The 19316-nt window shown below is 43.1% G+C and overlaps 2 protein-coding genes across 9 annotated transcripts; one reads left to right on the forward strand and one right to left on the reverse strand.

The window, feature by feature from the left end:
• Positions 1-1273: 1273 nt before the first annotated feature.
• Positions 1274-4632, forward strand: LOC123157784 (alpha-ketoglutarate-dependent dioxygenase alkB homolog 3). The gene is made up of 6 exons (XM_044575985.1): positions 1274-1568; positions 1648-2060; positions 2524-2850; positions 3709-3825; positions 3976-4168; positions 4255-4632. The coding sequence occupies exons 1-6, from the start codon at positions 1379-1381 to the stop codon at positions 4449-4451; spliced, it is 1437 nt and encodes a 478-aa protein (XP_044431920.1). The 5' UTR covers positions 1274-1378; the 3' UTR covers positions 4452-4632.
• Positions 4633-5050: 418 nt separating this feature from the next.
• Positions 5051-18851, reverse strand: LOC123156959 (sister chromatid cohesion protein PDS5 homolog A). 8 transcript variants are annotated; one of them, XM_044575161.1, is made up of 35 exons: positions 18510-18848; positions 16731-16934; positions 16453-16634; positions 14983-15109; positions 14667-14885; positions 14147-14363; positions 13914-14059; positions 13669-13814; positions 12980-13129; positions 12829-12877; positions 12558-12746; positions 12222-12404; positions 11425-11576; positions 11185-11311; positions 10948-11100; positions 10809-10874; positions 10586-10722; positions 10384-10501; positions 10141-10275; positions 9864-10063; positions 9243-9393; positions 8892-9035; positions 8659-8739; positions 8023-8571; positions 7730-7831; positions 7518-7591; positions 7377-7428; positions 6776-6862; positions 6649-6686; positions 6360-6425; positions 6198-6263; positions 6055-6120; positions 5814-5983; positions 5562-5716; positions 5051-5471 (listed from the first exon to the last, which is right to left on the reverse strand). In XM_044575161.1, exons 1-35 carry the CDS (start codon positions 18600-18602, stop codon positions 5436-5438), a joined length of 4830 nt encoding a protein of 1609 aa, XP_044431096.1. In that variant the 5' UTR covers positions 18603-18848; the 3' UTR covers positions 5051-5435. The 8 variants fall into 8 exon arrangements, 6 of the variants coding, with proteins under 6 accessions (XP_044431096.1, XP_044431093.1, XP_044431092.1 ...); XM_044575158.1 differs by having other exon boundaries at positions 6649-6683; positions 12829-13129; positions 18510-18849; XM_044575157.1 differs by having other exon boundaries at positions 12829-13129; positions 18510-18849.
• Between the last annotated feature and the right edge of the window lie 465 nt (positions 18852-19316).

Below are 19316 nucleotides of genomic sequence, written 5' to 3' on the forward strand. Positions count from 1 at the left end.
GTCTTAAAGATCATTAATAACACTTTATAAAAAAAATGAGACCAGCCCAAGGGCTAACCCTCGTTAGGATTTTTTTATAGGAGAAACTCCGCGAGCACCACACGTCCAAGACGTGACTTGAACTCAGGTGGGCTGGCAGAAATCTTAGCTGCCCCGCCAACGGGTCGACGCCCCGTCCTCTTAATGTACATTGAACCCCTGTAACGGAGGACGGCTGGGGTCCTAGCGCACTCTATATAAGCCACCCCCTCCTATGGGACAAGGGTTCGCACCCCTTGTAACACACACCCATATTCCAGTCGACCGCCTCAAGGCATCGAGACGTAGGGCTTTTACCTCCTTCGAGAGGGGTCTGAACTCGTAAACTGGAGTGTACAGCCTCGCCGTAGCTAGGGCCTTGCCTCCTCATACGTACCCCTACTCTTACTGTCAGACTTAGTACCACGACAGGTAATGCCAACTGTACTAATTAATATTCGCAGTTGGATACTTCAGGAAACTAGTAGTGATTACGCCAGTATATTCTTAGGCGAGCAGTGGGTTATATCACCCTTTTTTGGGGCATGGGATCAAATCAAGGTTGAGCATTCACACGAAACTTCCCTTTAGACGGCTTATATGCACTTGCCCGGCACCTTTCTGTTTATGAATCACCTTTCGTTTTATGGTTCAGGACCAGTTTCATCCCAGACCATGGTCTAATCATAACTTTGTTTTTAGGGATTGGTCTCATAGCTCACTGGATAATGTTCTCTTAAGGAACGTGCAAAAGCGTTCCCGCCAATAGCCACCTTGTATCCCTCTGTCGTATGTCGGGTTGAAGATTGGTCACAGTTATCCATTTCACCCAAACTGAAAGCGATAATGTGCTAATTCATCGGAGAATTGAGTTGTATCCTTGGTAATTTCTTTCTGAATCTTCTCAAAGGAACTTCAAAGTTCCCGTTTCATTAACCCCGCGGCAAAATTTTGAAGCCCAACCCAAAACGGCCCTTGCACCGACCGGGTTCCATCTTTCAACGCCATTCCTGCAAACTTCCAACAGTCAAACCCCTCAACGCTCCTACCTCCCACGTCTCCCTTCCCCTTGGACCAAACCGCCGCGCACCCAGACCACTCTGACCAAGTCATGCACGCACGCTCTCGGCCAATCCCACACCGTCCAAATCCTCACCTCCGCCGCCATCAACGGTCCCCGTGCCGGCCACGTCTCTTCGGGAAACCGCCCACCAATGTACTCCACCGGCGCCACTTCCTCGTCTCCGACCCTATATAACCTCCTCCCCGGCCTGGCAGAGCTCACGAGAGACACCAACCCAACAATCACAGCGAATCCCGCTCGCTGCACAACACTGCTAGAAAGAAGAGCCAGCAAGCCATGGCCGGCGTCCTGCTCTCGGCCGCCGTTGCCTGCGTCCTTCTCGCCGGCGCCGCGTCCGCGTCGTCGTCGTCGCCGCGGGTGTTCACCGTCGGCGGCGTAGAGAGGGGCTGGAGGCAGCCGGCGCCCGGCGAGGAGACCTACAACCACTGGGCCACCAAGAACCGCTTCCACGTCGGCGATTTCCTCCGTAAGCATCGACCAAGCACGTGCATGCGGCGGCCGGCGGCCGTGCGTCCATACGACGGAACTAACGGGAGTGCGTGCAGATTTCAGGTACGACAAGAACGACTCCGTGCTGGTGGTGACGCGCGACGACTACAAGCGCTGCGGCGCGGACAGGCCGGTGCTCCGCCTCGAGGGCGGCGAGGCGAGGTTCCGGCTCGAGCGGAGCGGCTTCCTCTACTTCATCAGCGGCTCGCCGGGCCACTGCGACGCCGGCCAGAGGTTCACCCTGCGCGTCATGGCGCAGAGGGACAACGGCGCCGCCTCCCCGACGGAGGCCCCCGCCATGTCTCCCGGCGGGTCCTTCAACTCCACGCCGGGGTCCGGATCAGGATCCACGCGCATGCCGCCGCGCGGGAACGCCGGCGACGGGAAGACCAGCGGCGCCGCGCCCTTCGGTGCCTATCACGCCGTTGGCGCCGCTCTGGGAGTGGGTGCCGCCTTGCTGGCCTTTGCATGAGAGGGTCGTTGCGTTGCATGCATTGTGCGTGTGCAAACTGTTGGTTGCCTTCCAAGGTCGTAGACAGTCTAGAATCATTTGCTTATAACTTGTTTGCTCTATTGATTCGTCGTGCTATACGTGGTAGTAGCTCGTGGTGTAACTAGATCAAACGTGTCGTGCTAATTTTAGTTGTTTGTTAGTCCCTCCATTCGAAATTGATTGAAATTGAATGTAATTTGTTAACTTCTTTGCGAGCTATGAACTTCTTAGCTATTTATTTTAATTTGTTATAGTATGTCTTTAACTATTTAGAACTCCACACGTTTCAGTGTAACTTTCCTCGCAAAGAAAAGGAAGAAGCACCGTGTTATTTTTATTTCTTGAAACAATTGGATTATTGGACCTGTATTCCGTGTCCGTACTACGTTTACGTACTTCTGAAACCCGCCTTCTTTGGGCCCCTACTCATTTCTGCTAGCCGCCTCTTCCAGCCACCATCTCCGACCCTCCGTCCACCGCCGCTTCGTTTCCCGCCGCATCGCCAATGGCCTCGCGGCTCCGGCTCGGCCAGCCCAATCCGAACCCCGGACTCAGCCCCAGCCCCGGCGAGAGGAAGGGTGAAGAAGGAGAAGCGAGGAAGCCGGAGCCGCGGCGAGAGGTGACGGACCTGGGCGGCGGGAGCGAGGTGGTGCACATCCCGCGGTTCATGTCGCGGGAGACGGCGTGGGAGATGTTCGAACACCTCGACAAGCGCATCCCGTGGACACGCCCCACCATTCGCGTCTTCGGCCGCTCCGTCGTCCAGGTCGGCGCCCCTCTCATGCCCCCCTTATTACCCCCATTTCTTGCGCCTCGTTCAGTCACAGTTAGGTCCCTTGCGTTTAACATTGGTTCCTAACCCTTCTCTCCAAAATTGGTAGCCGTGCTGTTATTTTGGGGAGGAGAAAAAAAATTCTAAGTTTGAAGAAATATTAACTGGATTTTGGAATGGTAGGTTGGATCATCAGTATGGGTCTGCACTTATCCATGCCTTGGGTGGTGAATGCGTGTTGTTTGGGGCAAGCAGTTAGCAGTACAACAAATTGTTTTTTCTTTCTAGAGTACCTCAGTTCAACAGTATGTAAAGCGTACCGATACAAAATTATGTAGGATGATTAACATATTTGACATGTTGTTTGATTGCACCTTGTGGTTTGGTACTTCCAAACCATTTAGGGAATGAGCATCACTCTGTCCCTGGCTGTAGACATATGGCCATTCTTGTTAGCTTGATTGACACTGAAACGAAAGAGCAGTCAGGATATAAGTATGAGGAGCTTGCCTCATGGTAGTAATACATTTTGTCAAACTCTTTCCGCCGTATTGAAGTTTTGATAGCCGAAGATAATTGCTGGATGCTCATCTAATTTGCTCGCTGGAGTGCAACATAGCTACGATGTATACAATGCCAGTTAACCATTGATGGTGCCATGGTGATGGTCTCTTGTCTTTGGTGCCACCTTAACAAAGTGTCTGATGTGTTCCTCCTAACGCTACTAGTCGTCTAGCCCCATTGGTTCGATAACGATATTCGCTCTAGTGACAACTGACAAGAAGCGCATTGGTCATATAACCCTTGTGAGGCTTCTAAACCAAGTATCTGATCCTTTTTGCTATTCTACAGCCCAGAGATACCTGCTATGTGGCAGATAAAGGGCTAACAGATTTGAGGTACAGCGGCCATCAGCCTCATGCGCATTCTTGGGATGATTTCCCAGTGCTCAAGGATATCTTGAAAGAGGTAAGAGATGGGCCAAGGTGACTTCTTGCATTGCTACCCCGTAATCAGCAGAAACCAGTTGGACTTGTTCTTATTTAGAAGGTAACATCTGGAGAGTATTCTCAGCGTTCAGCCTTCACAGCAGTCTTCTGACTCGTACACATCGGTTAGGTCCATGAAGCCCTCCCGGGGAGCCACTTTAACAGCCTGCTGCTGAACAGATACAAGGGAGGTTCAGACTACGTGTCGTGGCACGCCGATGACGAACCCCTCTACGGGCCTACCCCAGAGATTGCGTCGGTCACATTCGGGTGCGAGCGTGAGTTCTTGCTGAGGAAGAAGCCTACCAACACGAAATCACAAGGTACTCGCCACATCTTGCTACTAGATGAGAGCTATAGGCTTTGTACCCTGGAGTAAAACTAACTCATGCTGTTCTTCATCCAGCAGCTGCTGGTGAATCTGGGGAAACGGCTCGGAAGCGGCTCAAGGCCAGCGCCCCTCAGCAGCATTCGTTCCTCCTGAAGCATGGCTCGTTGCTCGTGATGAGGGGCTACACCCAGCGGGACTGGCAGCACGCGGTGCCCAAGCGTGCAAGAGCGGCCTCGACGAGGATCAACCTGACTTTCCGGCGTGTGTTGCCATGAACATGGGCAGTTCGCTTTGCCTCCCTCCAGTTTTGCGCCTGTGCCCATTGCGTGCAGTGTGTAGTTGGTTTCTTGATAATGCTTTGAACTCGCTTATCCCCCCTTCCCACCTCCTGTAATCTCTATCGAACTCTGTATTTCCATTATGCCAAAGTAATGGAAATGGGACAAAAATGTGCAACCTGCTACATTCTTTCAGCAGACCAAATGAGTTTGGCCTACATACATAATAACAGGATAAAAATGTGCAACCTGCAACATTTCTTCCTACGGACCAAATGAGTTTGGCCTACATACATAACAAGATGTCAGGTGGACCATGTGAGAAGATGAAACTTACATCCCCTCATCTGTAGTAGTTATAGAAACTTAGTGACTACAGGTGCAGTATTTTTCTTATAAAAATGGAAATTTGTTGGAAACTTAATCAAGCATTCATCAAATTTAATACTACCTACAGGTTCAGCAAACAGAATTACAACATGATCTCTTTAGCACAGTATGAAGTCCGAATCCAAACAACTAGTGCATCTCGCTACATATTCAAAATCTGTTTCTTCGAAAGTTCGAATAGGGGCCCGAAGAGAGGACCACCGCACTGGTAGCAAAACAATCCCAACACACTGATTTATTGTTGTACAACATTTCTACATGAGTTTCAAAGACACGGTTGCTATCTCCTGCAAAAGAATGGTGAACTAGATATGTTACACAACATCTGACCCTCGAGGATTCATACGCCCATCGAACAATGCCATGGCGAAGTCGGCAACAAGTTCTAGCACCTAAATAACATTACAAAGCAAATCCTTCCTATCCAGCTGGCTCTTCTATACTAACCTGTTGCTATTGCAAAGAACATTTTTCTACATCACAACTGTCAGCTGCGAAGGGTCAAATTAATGAGATATCCACATTCCACAGACGACTGCCTCTGATATCTGCATCCTAGGACGACATATGTCAACTGAGAGAAAGCAAAGCCTATGTCGCTTGCGATGCACGCTTTTTCCAGACACTCTGCAGATTCAACAGAAAACAACAGAAGAGAATCAGAAAATTGAAAATATATCAGGGGTCCAGTCCGGGGTCGAAGCGGGTCACGCTTACAAGAGTTTCGTCGTCAGATTCCTCCTTGCAGCTCAAACTGTCGCCGTCAGGTTTTTTCTCTTCCAGCTCCATATCTTCTGCAGACTCTTTCTCTGTTTTTCCTGTTTTTTCTTTCCCAGCTGAGCCAACTGCTACCTCTTTATCCTTCTCGCCATCTTTGGTAATAAAACAGTCAAAAGCTAAGCTCAACTACGATGATGAAACGGCATGCATATTTCGATAAATGTAAACAAGCACATAAAACGGCCATACCTGATTTTACATCTTTGTCGGAATCTGAATGAGCGAGAGAACTGGCTGAATCTGAATCATTAACACCAGCTTCGCTGGTAGCTTCGATGGACTTGCTACCTCCTGATGTTTTTCTACGCTTGTTTTCCGGCGGCGTTTTTGGTTTTTCTTTCCTCTTTAGAGGTGAGGGCCTAAAGAAGATGGATCGATGAGAAAAAATTGCAGCATGATCCTTAAGCCTGAGAGTTAGATATGAACTTACGTCTTTATTGACTTATGTTGGTTAGCTGGAACTTTCGTGCTGCTGGTAGATTTCGTCTCCTGTGCTCTGTAAGGTGTTACAATGGACCAGGTGAGAAAAATTGCAGCATGATCCTTAAGTCTGGGAGTCAGATATGGACTTACGTCTTTACTGACTTATGTTGGTTAGCTGGAACTTTCGTGCTGCTGGTAGATTTCGTCTCCTGTGCTCTGTAAGGTGTTACATTGGTTCAGGTGGTAAGAAGATGGATCGATGAGAAAAGTTGCAGCACGATCCTTCAGTCTGAGAGTTAGATATGGACTTACGTCTTTATTGACTTATGTTGGTTAGCTGGAACTTTCGTGCTGCTGGTAGATTTCGTCTCTTGTGCTCTGCAAGGTGTTACATTGGATCAGGTGGTAAGCAAAGCAAATTACTTCATCTTGCAAAGCATCAATTGGATGAGATGTGCAATAAGTTCATAACATTTAATCTGACTAGAAACCTTTACATCCAACATTTCACATTGATAATCAATACTTTGTTATGGCTAACAAGCAAAATATAGGCAGACAAAGTCATTTCTTAATTCGTAAAGAAGAAATTCTGGCTTACCGTCCTTGATTTGAACCTACATGATCCTTCTTTTGCTGCTGCAAACAATCAGTAGAACTATAATGAGTTGAGCATTATCTTTAGGGCTACAGAGACAGTTTCTAGGAAAGAATCGACAATACTCTACCTTCATTGGTGAACCATTACTTTCAATCATTTTCCACTTTTCTTTAGCCATGTTAAGCTGCTCCATATCTCCGTCATCATATAAGACCTACACAGAGAAGCATATATATTAAGTATATACTCCCTCCGTTCGAAAATACTTGTCATCAAAATGAATGAAAGAAGATGTATCTAGACGTATATTAGTTGTAGATACATCTCTTTTTATCCATTTTGATGACAAGTATTTTCGGACGGAGGGAGTACCCAGCAGTCACAATATCTTACAAGCACAATCAACTATGCAACTATTGCATGCTGTGATATTGAGTAGGATATGCAGAAGAACTAAAAGGTTGCTGTCATGGCCTTGTGAGAGTTGAACAGTATGTATCAATCTCTATAAATAAGGCTAAGCAGAGAGGGGAAAATCTTCGAATTATAAGTACTCAACTAATTTCATAGAATAGCCTGCATGATAAAATGCAAACTTTTTTTGTTTTTCATGATGGTACTCATAACAGGAAAAATGGATCAAACAGATACACCATGCTGATAGAGATACTAACTAATCCACCGTTTTTTATCTAAAATAAAAAATAAACCGTCTAATGGAAACTTACTGTATGTAGCTTCTTTGCTGAATCATAAGATTTCACAACACCTGGATAAAATCTGATGACAAAAATAACTTAAAATCGAAGCCCACCTTCAAAGATTAGATTATAAAAAATGTTCAGAATTACATAAAATAGGAAACTTACTCCTTATCCAAAGGCCACCAAACTTTTATTCTACGTCCTACCAAGTCTTTACTGCTCGAGTCATGCGTTGAACACTGCAGGCATTAATTAATACTTAGTACACACACTAGAAGGATACTCATACTTGCACTTGCACAAACTTGACTACCACCAGCATATGCATACTTCTAGTGACTTTATTCAACAATTCCTGCATAAAGCTTGGAGATTACCTTTGCTAAACCAGAAACCAGTCTTGGCTTCTGTCTTTTGAAGGACCCATTTAGACTAGCCAGTTCAGCAGCTCTCATAGTACTGTCCTCATCAGCAGACTTCTGGGGAAAGTTCAATAGGAATTGGCAATTTAGAACCAGAACTTTACCAATAGGCCGCAAATACATACTCCCTCCGTCCCAAAATAAGTGTTTTAACTTTGTACTAACTTTAGTACAAAGTTGTATTAAGGTTAAGACACTTATTTTGGGACGGAGGGAGTATTACATACCATAGAACAGAAAGAAATTACCTTTGCACTGCTACGCGAGACTTCAGTGTGGGACTTAGCATCCTTTTTCCCTTTGGATACAGGGGATTTGGTACTGGTAGGTGATGCTACCAAGTCTTTATCATTTGAGTCAGCTCTTCTTTTCTCCTTCAACTTGTTTTCTAAGGAGTCACTGGTTTTTCCTTTGCTGGCAGAATGCACTAAAAGCTCGTCACCGTCTTTACTGCCTTTTCCTGAGTGTGGTCTACTCTTAGAAACTGATCTTTTGCGCTTTGGTGTCGAAAAATCTACTGGTTTCTCGTTGCTCTCTTTCATATCCATCTGCGGCTTCTTTGGTTTGCTCTTCACCGACTCCCCCAAATTGTCCTGGTTCTCTAAATTTATTTCTCTTAACAAACCCAAGACATCATCATCTTTTCCAGTATTTACTGGAATAGATGCTTCCTTCTGTTTCCCCCCTGTCTTTTTTGCTCCTCGGGATTTAAGAATTTGGACAATTTTCCCTAGAGGGATCTCATTACCAAATTCATCAGTCTCGTCTATGAGCATCTTATCTTCGGGAGATTCAACCTGAAGGACATAAGACCAAAGAGGAGTCAAGGTCCAGTAGACAATTGAAGTGGAATCCTAATATGGACATAGACGTGTGTTGTGTACCTCAGCAACATTTGCTGTCATAAGAGCCTCGAAATGGGATAGTACAGTCTCACATCCCAACCACTTCTGTTCATCATTCTCCTACAAAGTAACATGTCAAGTATTATAATCGGAAGCCTATATGCAGAAGGTAAGAAATTTGCTATCTTGGTAACCATCGACGAGTTTATGTCCTGGTAACCATTGACAATTCTTAACAAACAGCATGGTTAATGATTTGTTAGAACACGTACCACAGGGTTTTCATTTTGGTCATTCTGAACTGTCGCATAAAGTTGTGCAGGCAATGGAACCGTCAGATTTTCTGATACGTTTATCTGGTCCGGACATAACCTCTTTGCAATAAGAATACCAAGATCACATATAGCATGTAGAGTCTGCAAACAACATATCTCGATTTTAGTCAACACCTATAGCAAGCAAACGGGTTACAGTACTCCCTCCGTCCGAAAAAGCTTGTCCCTCAAATGGATGTATCTAGCACCAAGTTAGTGCTAGATACATCCATTTGAGAGATAAGCTTGGGACAAGCTTTTCCGGACGGAGGGAGTACATGACAACAAATGCGACGAACACTTGCTTACCTTGGTCTTATTTGCATCGACCACGTCTTTTGAACATTTGATGCTTCTGAATATAGATAATGTTGTCATGAAGCTCTCCTTTTTCATACCAGGTACACTATACTGCAAACCTTCTTCTCCCAGGAGGGTTGAAAGAAGTAGATGCAATGGCCTGGAAGGAGCTCTTTCATAAATATGCATATGCAAGAGTAATTTTAACAAGAAAAGGCAAAAAAAAGACCATTATTTTTAATTACTTTGTATCAAACAGTGTGCATACAGAAAAAAACTAGACTGCCAGTAGGCATTACATAATAGCCATAGGGACACTGTTAGAATCAAACCACAATAATTTTTATTACCACGCATTTCCAACAGATCTTCGCAACTCTTACGGATATTTTATGGTTGACTATCAAATTTTCCAAGCATGTAGTTAGAATGTTAAATTTGTTGAGCGAAACGTTACATTTTGTGTGCACAAAATAGGAAGTGCAAGAAAATGATATCTTAGGAACTTCATGAACAATTATCATGTATCAGTAAATTGACCAAATGCATCAAGCAATGAAAATATGTATTATGGAAACTCACGATAACAAGTAGTAGTACAATAATACTGTAAGAGTTATTATAAAATACCAGTAAATTGGAGCAAATGCTTTGACATCCTCATATTCCTCAATGTTAGGGCATGAAGGATCACGAGCGAGGACATGAACCAGATATGGAATAATATATTCTGGGTAAGCTGTGAGCAAATTCACATCTGCTTGGACAGATAGTTGACGCATCTTAACTTGTTGGCATATTTGTGACACTTCGATCAGGTTGTGCTGGAACTGTGAAATGAAAAGAAATACAGATTTAGAATCAGTGGATGGTGAACTCAATTGATCACTGTGTTTAGAGTGTGAACCTCTTCGTACTGTGGTGTATGATAATCGTCTATGCCTATCAAGAAGGCGCAGGCATATTTTGCGTCCAAAGCCCTCTCCTTGATGTATTGATGTACTTTACTGAGAAACAACTTCCTCATTTGAGGGAAATCATCCTACAAATGAACGAAACTATAAACCTCCCAAGAGGATGCTACAGACAAGCAAACCACATGGAAGTAACAATGAAGAAATCAGCTAAGCTATATATTCCCAAAACATACCTGTGAAATCCTTAGAGTCAAATAAAACACATCAACAGGCACTTTATGGTCCCATTGTCTTGATAAGCGGAGAACAGCTTTCGCTGCAGCCAGCCTCAAATGGGCCTTATCACTAGCACTGCGAGTAATTGAGGGATAAGAAATAACCAAATATAGCACAGAATGTATGCGCTAAATTAGAAGGACAAGTCATTCATAGTACCTTGATATCATGTTTGGGGAAATATCACCATATGTAAGAATGCTCTTAAGGATATCCATTAATTTTTCTATTCCAGGATGCACTTGAGCATCTTTGCAAGGTAGGCAGCTCTTCACCAAAGTTTTAATGCCATAAATCTACAGAGAAAAATATCAGAAGAGAATAACAAGTAAAAAAACATCGACGATTAGAGTAAAGCAGACCATGAAAAGCTCTCACTCACCTTGAGCAAACAACTATGTGAACTATCACCCCATTCAGATTTGTCAGCGGAAACTTTAGCCGTATCCTGGTGACACTTAAACGTTGCAATGAAATTTTGTAAACAGGAAAGACAGAAATTTAAAGATAGCAAGCCTTACATCACTGCAGTCAAGAATCTTTTTGGTTATGAAACTTATTATCTCTTCCCCCCTTGTTTCGAAAATTGGCATCGCTATCTGAGCTATACACCCCAAAGATTGCAAGATAGAAGGTAAATGGACTTTCTTCTCCTCCAACAAATCCACAAGCCTCTGCATAGTCACAAATGCTAGGCACAATACATCAGAAATCTCAAAAATGTACAAAAAAAGGGAATAGCAGGGGCGAATTCAAACCTTGTAAAGAACAGATAGTGCCATCAGACCATCATCTTTAGTTATAGCGGCTAAAGCATGAACAGAATATTTAGCCTGCTTCCTTGTGCCCTCTAAACATAGCCGCTCTAACAGAAGAGCAACAGAGCTGAAAATGGAAGATACAACAACTTAGTTACATAATCATGGTAAGTAGCTCCATAACTGTTCCAAAAAAGTGTAAAGTAGTGCACAAAATGGAGAACTTTCAAGCAGCTAAACCTTGATGAGGCCAGTTGTTCACGAATGTTACCACCAGCTTTGGACAAAACATGAGCAATACCCTCTTTAAGAACTTCATTATCCTCCTTCAGAAGTTCAATGATATCTTCTTCGAATCCAGATAAAAGTGAAGGGAAGAAACTAGATATTGCCTGCAATTAGTAAATGGCATGGGGTGAGGACTGTCTTTAAGAGTCTCAGGGCACAAAATGCATGCACAAAGGGTTGCATGGATCATACATAATACACAAACCAAGAGAAAACGTCTAAATATAAAAAATATTGCAACGGAAGGTTCTGTGCCCGTTGAATCCGTCAGTGCAAATTCATGATATATCCATCTGCCCAAGATCCTTTGCATCATGAAGCATGTTGCACCCCTTGGCATTTTATAGTGGCACAACATGTTTGGAACAACAGAAGATAAAAGACAATTCTATTATAACCCCTATTTTGGATGTAACATTGCATGCCTAGTCCTTCATCCTACTTTTAGGCTAGCAGGTACCCAGCAATTTACATAGCCGTCCTGTGGGTACCTTTAACTAAAAGAGTAAAACCCATCAGAGTACAACTGCCGAATTGGCCTCACAACTTTACGAATAGAGAAATCTGCTTAAAGGAAAAATTGTTTACTCCTCTTTTCTAAAATCAACAATAGTTCGTGCTTGAGTAGCAATATAATAGTAGGTCCATGCAAGCAACTATTCATTAAGTTTTTTTACTTCCATGATGGCAGAAAGAAGACGATCAAAATGCTGCATCAATAACAGAATTAGTTCTTCAGCAAAGTATACCGTCAGAAGATCCATGCATGATGAGATGTGTTTTGTATTCCCAATAGATTTTTGCTCAGAAGCTGCAGACAGGATCTCTTTGACATATTCTTTATTCACAAGTAGATACGAACATCGCATTGATAGTGTGCTGACAAAATCATACAGTTCATGTTTTTCACCAAGTGACTTGAGCAAATCAACCTGCAGATTACAAGTAAAAATTCAAATTGTTTTAAAAGATTTTCAGAAAACAAATCAATAAGACCTAGTTCGAATAAGCGATTTTGTCTACTTGGTAGTGAATATAATTACTGGTCAACCTAGAATGAAAATGACTAGGTATATAGTAGGTACCCGAATAGACCAAGCATTATTGAATGTTGTTGCGCAATCAAGCAAACTTGTGAACATTTTCCAGATATTTTCATCTTTCAGCTGATGAAGCATGTTCAAGTACTCCTCGGCCTTTACCGCGTCACTGAACAAACGGGACATGCTCCGAAAACATCCCAAGATTCTTTTTTGCAGATCAGCTGCATCTTCCTGCGATATAAGAAGAATAAATAAGGCAAGTATTTACCAAATAGTAGCTCTCTGGTGCTTTTCAATCTCAAGAATCACAAACCTGGCTTGTCTGTCGAAGGGACATGTACTTCAGCATTTCTTGTTGTAGTCTGAAGTTGATCAAAATGCAACAAATCAGAACATTCAAAAAAGGAAAGAAAAGAAAAGGGAGAGCAATTATCAAAAAATGATTTATGGACACACGGTCAAACCTTTGCTTCTGCAGAAGAATCTGTTCAAGAGCTTTCATCTCAACTTTATCAAAATGTGTGGCAGCAATTACCCAATGTTTCACTCTTTCCTTTGTCGGAAACTCTGGTGGAAATAATGAACCACATAGGACTGATTCAATTGACTCAGGCCTGCACCAAATAAACAAAACAACAAGGTGACATTATCTTAGGCTCACACTAGAACATCACGGATCACAGAGTGCAATAACGCACAATAGCCTAATACAATATGTTTGCATGAATAAAAAAGGAACTGATTTCCATGAGGGATGCTAGATGTTGACGCTAGCCAGGATGCAAACACATACATCAACAGAAATTTTCCCCATGATTCTGTATGTTCTCAAAATACTCCCATAAGCATTTGTATCCAACGCTTATCTCATGTCAACCACAAAGAACAAAATACCCAATACCATCAACCAGATCTCAAGAGGAGTAAAAAACTGCAAGAGACAGAAAATATTGCACAAGTAATATCTAGAGTGTATCAAGAAAGGATTAGCGAGACATCCCAGACATGCCAAACATACACGGTAAGTCAGTGAGGGAGTATAAAACCGGTAGAACTGCTACATCTAATCATAAGTTGAATAAAATATATATTTCTGTTGCATATCCATGAAACATTAACAACAAGCCTCAAGAATTTAGTTTAGTGACATTACCTAAAATCTTTGTCGTAAATACATCTCAATATTTTTCCAGGTATCCACTCAAAATTATCAAAATTAGTCGAGCTATCAGAACCCTTCAGGCAATACAGCTTGTAGATATCAGCCAATCGCTCCATGGTGTAGCACTTCACTAGAAGCTGGATTTTTTTAAAATACACAATACATTCCAGTAAATTATACAGGGTAAAACATGTGGAAAAAATGGAAGACGATGAAAAGAGCAAAGAAAAGCTAACCGATTTATCACGGACACGCTCGGCTACTAGTTTGATAGTTTCAATTGGCACAGCACCAAATTCATGGCAAGCTACATCACAAACAGCAGCCACAACTTGTTTTCGTACATTTTCTTCATAATCCAACAGTCTGTCACAAAGTGCCTCTGCCAAGGAGCCAACCATCAAAGAAAGAACAATGAGATGCTCCCTCAAATGATATGAATTGTTATTAGGGGGACATAGCTACTTACTGATAATCTCAGGAGCTTCGGGACGGGAATGGTTTGAGATTAGACATTTCTTTAAATGCTCAATCACAGAAAGACGGATTTCTACCACTCTGTCAGTCAATCTCTTCAGGAACTCAATGAAAAGAGACTTAAAAGATTCCAATACAGGGACTCCAGGTAAAGAAAAAAGTTCGCCGAGCAACTCAACTGATTTAGACCGCATTTCTACTTCATCTGCCTATAGAAAAGAGAAAAAATAAAAATGAATTAGCAAGACAAAACAAACTAAGAAAATTAGTCACAAGATGCATGAAACTTTCGTTTTTATTTGATTTTATAGAAAAATATACTTTCTGTTCCAAAGTTATTACTCCCTCCATATTAGTTGTCGCTGAAATGGATGTATCTAGACATATTTCAATGCTAGATACATCCGTTTGAGCGACAACTAATTTAGATCAGAGGGAGTATTTTATAATGAGGAGTCACTCTGCATATAGGTAGTTCAGGGTCAAATTGATAATCTGAAAGTATATCGTACCAGTAGTTCCCCAGTTATATAAGGCACCACCACTTTAAGAACCCTTGGAGCACACTGATACACATCAAATATGACCTCGTGGTGATCAATGTGGCCATTTGCAGAACTGTTGGCCCCAGCCAAGGATGATGTAAGAAACTTCTTTATGTATGGTTCGAGTTTTCCTGCAGATTGCTCTATAACACCCCGAGCCAGCTTACGTGCAGATAAAGAAATACCCTAGCAAACAAGAGTTGCAGAACTAATAGTTTACAGAAGGGCACAAATAATAATCTACTAAATAGCCAAAAATGCCATAAAACTTAAATGCACTCACAGTTTTTTTACGGCCTAAAGCTGATAAGAGTACATGTAGAAGGCTTTGATGTATAATCTCGCTCTCTTCTATAATAAGGGCCATAATTGTCTGCATTGATTTCACAACATTTGCTTCATGATTTTCACTGCATCAAACAAGTTTCAACAGTCATAACACAATGGGTAAACAAAAAGGACCATAGCACACTTAACTTGTTCTGATCGCCCAATATATGTAGCAAGTATAATACTACCCATACTAGTATGTACACACCACCACCCTGGGTTGCGAGATCTTATGGATCTCACCTCTAGCCTACCCCAACTTGTTTGGGACTAAAGGCTTTGTTGTTGTTGTTGTTGTACACACTACCACCCAAAATAATATTTTTACGTTGTAATATGTATAATATGTACACTCCATCAAAAACCAATATGATACATCAAATGGCAGCAATAATAGTCAACCAGGAAATAAATGTTCTATTTTAGGGTAACAAAAGAACATGTCCCAGGTATCTAGCACCTTGCATAGAATGAAATGAATGCAGCTTTGCAAATTAAGGCCAACGGAGCCGCATATGGGCCCACTGAATTTCTAAAGATGTCAAGGGAGCCCACTGCCCCATCTAGTCCGCATATCATGGGAACCATCCAACATATGAGTGGCTATATCAAGGCTGTTAACATGCCTGAGAGCATAAGGTGAGCGACCACTCTTACTAGCGCTATTTAGAACACTGAGGTCTGAACAGCTGTGTCATGACTTACAAACATTCATGCTGCTATAATTTTATACCAGAAGTCTATCACGCAATTCAGGCAAGACTCCATACAGTCAAATTTTCTGAGAAGTCATTTATAAAATTTATTGTCCTTAGTCATCATTAATATTACAAAGAGGACCTCCACACAAATCACACAATGAAAATGGTGTAGTCCCTCCGATTCATATTACTTGTCACTCAAATGGATGTATCTAGCACTGAAATGCGTCTAGATACATCCAACTGAACGACAAGTAATATGGATAGGAGGGAGTAATGTATTTCAGCCCACAAACTAGCGTATTCATGCAATGTAAACTTTCAAATAAGTCCATACAATTTCTATCCTCAAAATATTATTAATCTTGGTCCTTCTGATTTAGAAGTACATAGAGGTCCTCCACAGAAATCACAGAGTGAAAAGTGTGCAAGTGTCTCTCAGCCTACAAACGATTGTACCCTTATAAACCATCACAAATAACCATAAAAGAAATTAAAACAATTAATTTGCAAAATAGCAAAAGTCATGATCCGGAAAGGACAGAACTAAATTCATTGTAGTGTTCTTCCATGTGAACCTAACAGGGTGAAACAGTGAACCAAAAATCGTAGTGGTTACTTCTTACATGCTCATGCAAAGACTGGAAACTAGTCCATCTATGGTGACATTACATAACACAAGGTATTTACCAAACCTGGCTTAGATGGCATAGCAGAATTACCTGACGATTTCTAAAAAAGTTCGGAACATGTCTGTGATGAGATCGTTGCATTCAAGGTCTAACATCACAACACATGCCCGGTATCTTGCAACTGTTTCCAGAATAGCAACTCTCCTGCTAAAGTAATGGCTATTAACATCAGCGAGTCCACCAAATGTACCAACAATCAGACGAAATATGGTCTGCAAGAAAGAAAAAAGAATACTCAAATACTGAACAAACATTGTAAGCTCAGTCAAAGTAATTTGATTCTGCACTTTTTGTGAGCACAGGGTTACCCTTAAAACATCATCACTATATGGAGCTTCAGGTGCAGTTATTCTTGTAATTTCACAGAAGCAGGTTGCCAAGAGAACTTTAACATCTTGATCCTGATGTTTCAGCAATTCTTTTCTGACAACTGCTGTTAGACATGGTTGGATAGCTTCCATCACCGAGGACCCTGGTGACTGTTCTATTCCATGTAGGCATTCCGCAGCTTGCTGCAATACAATTAGCATTAATAGCACACCCAAAAGTTACATAAGCAGAAAAGGAAGGATTTTAAGCAAACAAGTCATTATATCCAGACAGTACTGCAATACTGTCAGTCTGCTCCCTGTGATCCTGTGCTAGGATAGAAAGCAACAAGACAGACAATTAACTTTCAAACAATTGATCTTTTTCCATCATTGATGCCAAGTTACAGATTTCTTATGAAAAGATAAAAGGCCTATTTTTTAGCTTCAGCTTTGAGCCATGGACCAGCAAATTATGTTGTTTAAAACAAAAAAGTTCAAACCTTTGGAAATTCCTACGCCAATTACACAGATGTTATTTACTACCATAGATTTGGGCATAAAAAGTACTCCCTCCGTTCCTAAATATAAGACGTTTTGGCAGTTCAAATTGAACATACAAAACGTCATATATTTAGGAAGAGGGAGTAACAAATTAGGAATTGCAAAAAACTGTCTGTATTTATATGTCTACTATCAACATCCTAAACCCTGACATAAAGATACCAACACCAGTACATGTAGAGCTCAGAAATTTGAAACTAGAGAAAAAAATTCGCTGGCCAGTTTTCCTGACAGAGGCACTGATCAGCTCTAAAATAGGGAACAAAAAAGGCAACACAACTACCTATGATGTTAAGAAAATATTTTTTATCACATTTGATGCTACTCCCATTAGGCAACAAGGACAGATGTCAGGATTAAAAAATGTGCCGTTGTTTGTTGGATTTGGAAAGCTCTAAAGACAGAGACATTAAATTTGTTCTCAAAATACTGTAAGCAAATGTTTACAAGACAAAAAATACCATTTTAAGCACAGCATTCAGGGTTACAGGTGCAGACGGAACTAGCATAAAAACTTATCGGAGGACTTCCATGCACCATGCCATAGACATCGAATGGTCCATATGAACAACCAAATAAAAAAAAATACGGGACCAAAAGTTTGAGCTTTATAGTAGCACATTTCGGTTGTCCAGTAGTATGACCAAAGTAACCGTTTAGTGCGCCAATCAGGCACAGAGAAGCCTGTTTGGACCACCGGAACCCGGCAAACCCTAATCCCACAGACGTTCCTAGGGGGAAACAGTAGGAACTGAACCAATGGCAACCGAATAAAATCAGCAACATAACCTCACTGTGCATCCCCGAGCTTCAGTTACACACCCTCCCAGCTGAAATGAAAATAAATTCCAGCTGAAACCAGCAAAAACGCGCTATGCATATCACAAATTAAAGCAGTGGCGCAGTGTCCCTAGGAAATCTCACCAAAAAGGTAAGAATTTCCCTCCTCATTACCCAGCCCTAGCTGAAAAATTGCTCCTTTTGGACCCTCCTCGTCGCTCGGTGCAACATAAACCATCGGAATCCAGGAACGGGACCCCTAATTCGCAGGCGAAGCCCGAGGACATCCACCTCACATGCTCACGCCTTCCCGCCCTAAACCCTAAAACCTGCCGAATTGGCGCTACGACCACAGATCCACCCCCTCCGCGACGGAAGCGAAGCTGGCAACCAAAGAGTATGACTGTATGAGACTCGGGAGTCGGGAGTTGTCACCTCGAGGAGCTTGGCGAGCGCCTCGGCCTCGGCCGGCAGCTCGGAGCCGAGCTTGTCCCCGAGCTCCCTGAGCTGGCCCGCGACGGCAGCCATCCCCAGGCCACCTCGCCCTTGACCCGCAGCGAATTGGCGCGCCGGCGAGCGCCTCGAGGCCGAAGCTCCTGCTCCTCCTCCTCCTCCTCCTTCTGGGTCGAGCCTAGGGCCTAATCTGAGAGGAGACAAGGGTTTCGCGTTGCCTTTTTGGCTCTCGCTGTTTCGAAATTGGTGTGGGAGAGAGGCGGAGAGCTCGTGAGCGAAATGCCCAGTTTGGGGATCGGGTTTGGGTCTCTGCGCTGCGGTATCCTCCTCCTGCTACCACGCCCCCCTCCTACCGTTTAGTAGATGGAAGAAAAAACATGACGCGCCTCGCATGGACGCGTGTGGCTGGGGTGCGGGTCCTGCGCCGCGCATGGCCGGCCTGTCAGCGTGGCGCGTTCCGCCTGGCGACGGTGGGGGGTGGTTATTACGGTTCCGGGTGGTTTTACGACAGAGTTTGTTAGGTTCCGGAGAGCGTGACTGCGACTGTGAGTGAGAGCCCTGTCTCGGCGCTCAGAACTTTGAGAGAAAAAGAATATCTTTTTTCCATCCTATCAAGACTGCAGCCTGACATCGAATGAGTGTCTGGTTGCTTAGGGCATCTCCAGCCGTTGGCCCCTCAGGGGGCGTCTAAAAGCGCCGCCTGGGGTGAGCCGGCACAAAAAATGGTCCTGGGGGCGAGTCGGTCCCCAGCCGTCGGCCCCAGGGCCGCCCCCAGGCGCGTATTAAAAA

Source organism: Triticum aestivum, chromosome 7B (assembly GCF_018294505.1).
Source record: "Triticum aestivum cultivar Chinese Spring chromosome 7B, IWGSC CS RefSeq v2.1, whole genome shotgun sequence".
Taxonomy (NCBI): domain Eukaryota; kingdom Viridiplantae; phylum Streptophyta; class Magnoliopsida; order Poales; family Poaceae; genus Triticum; species Triticum aestivum.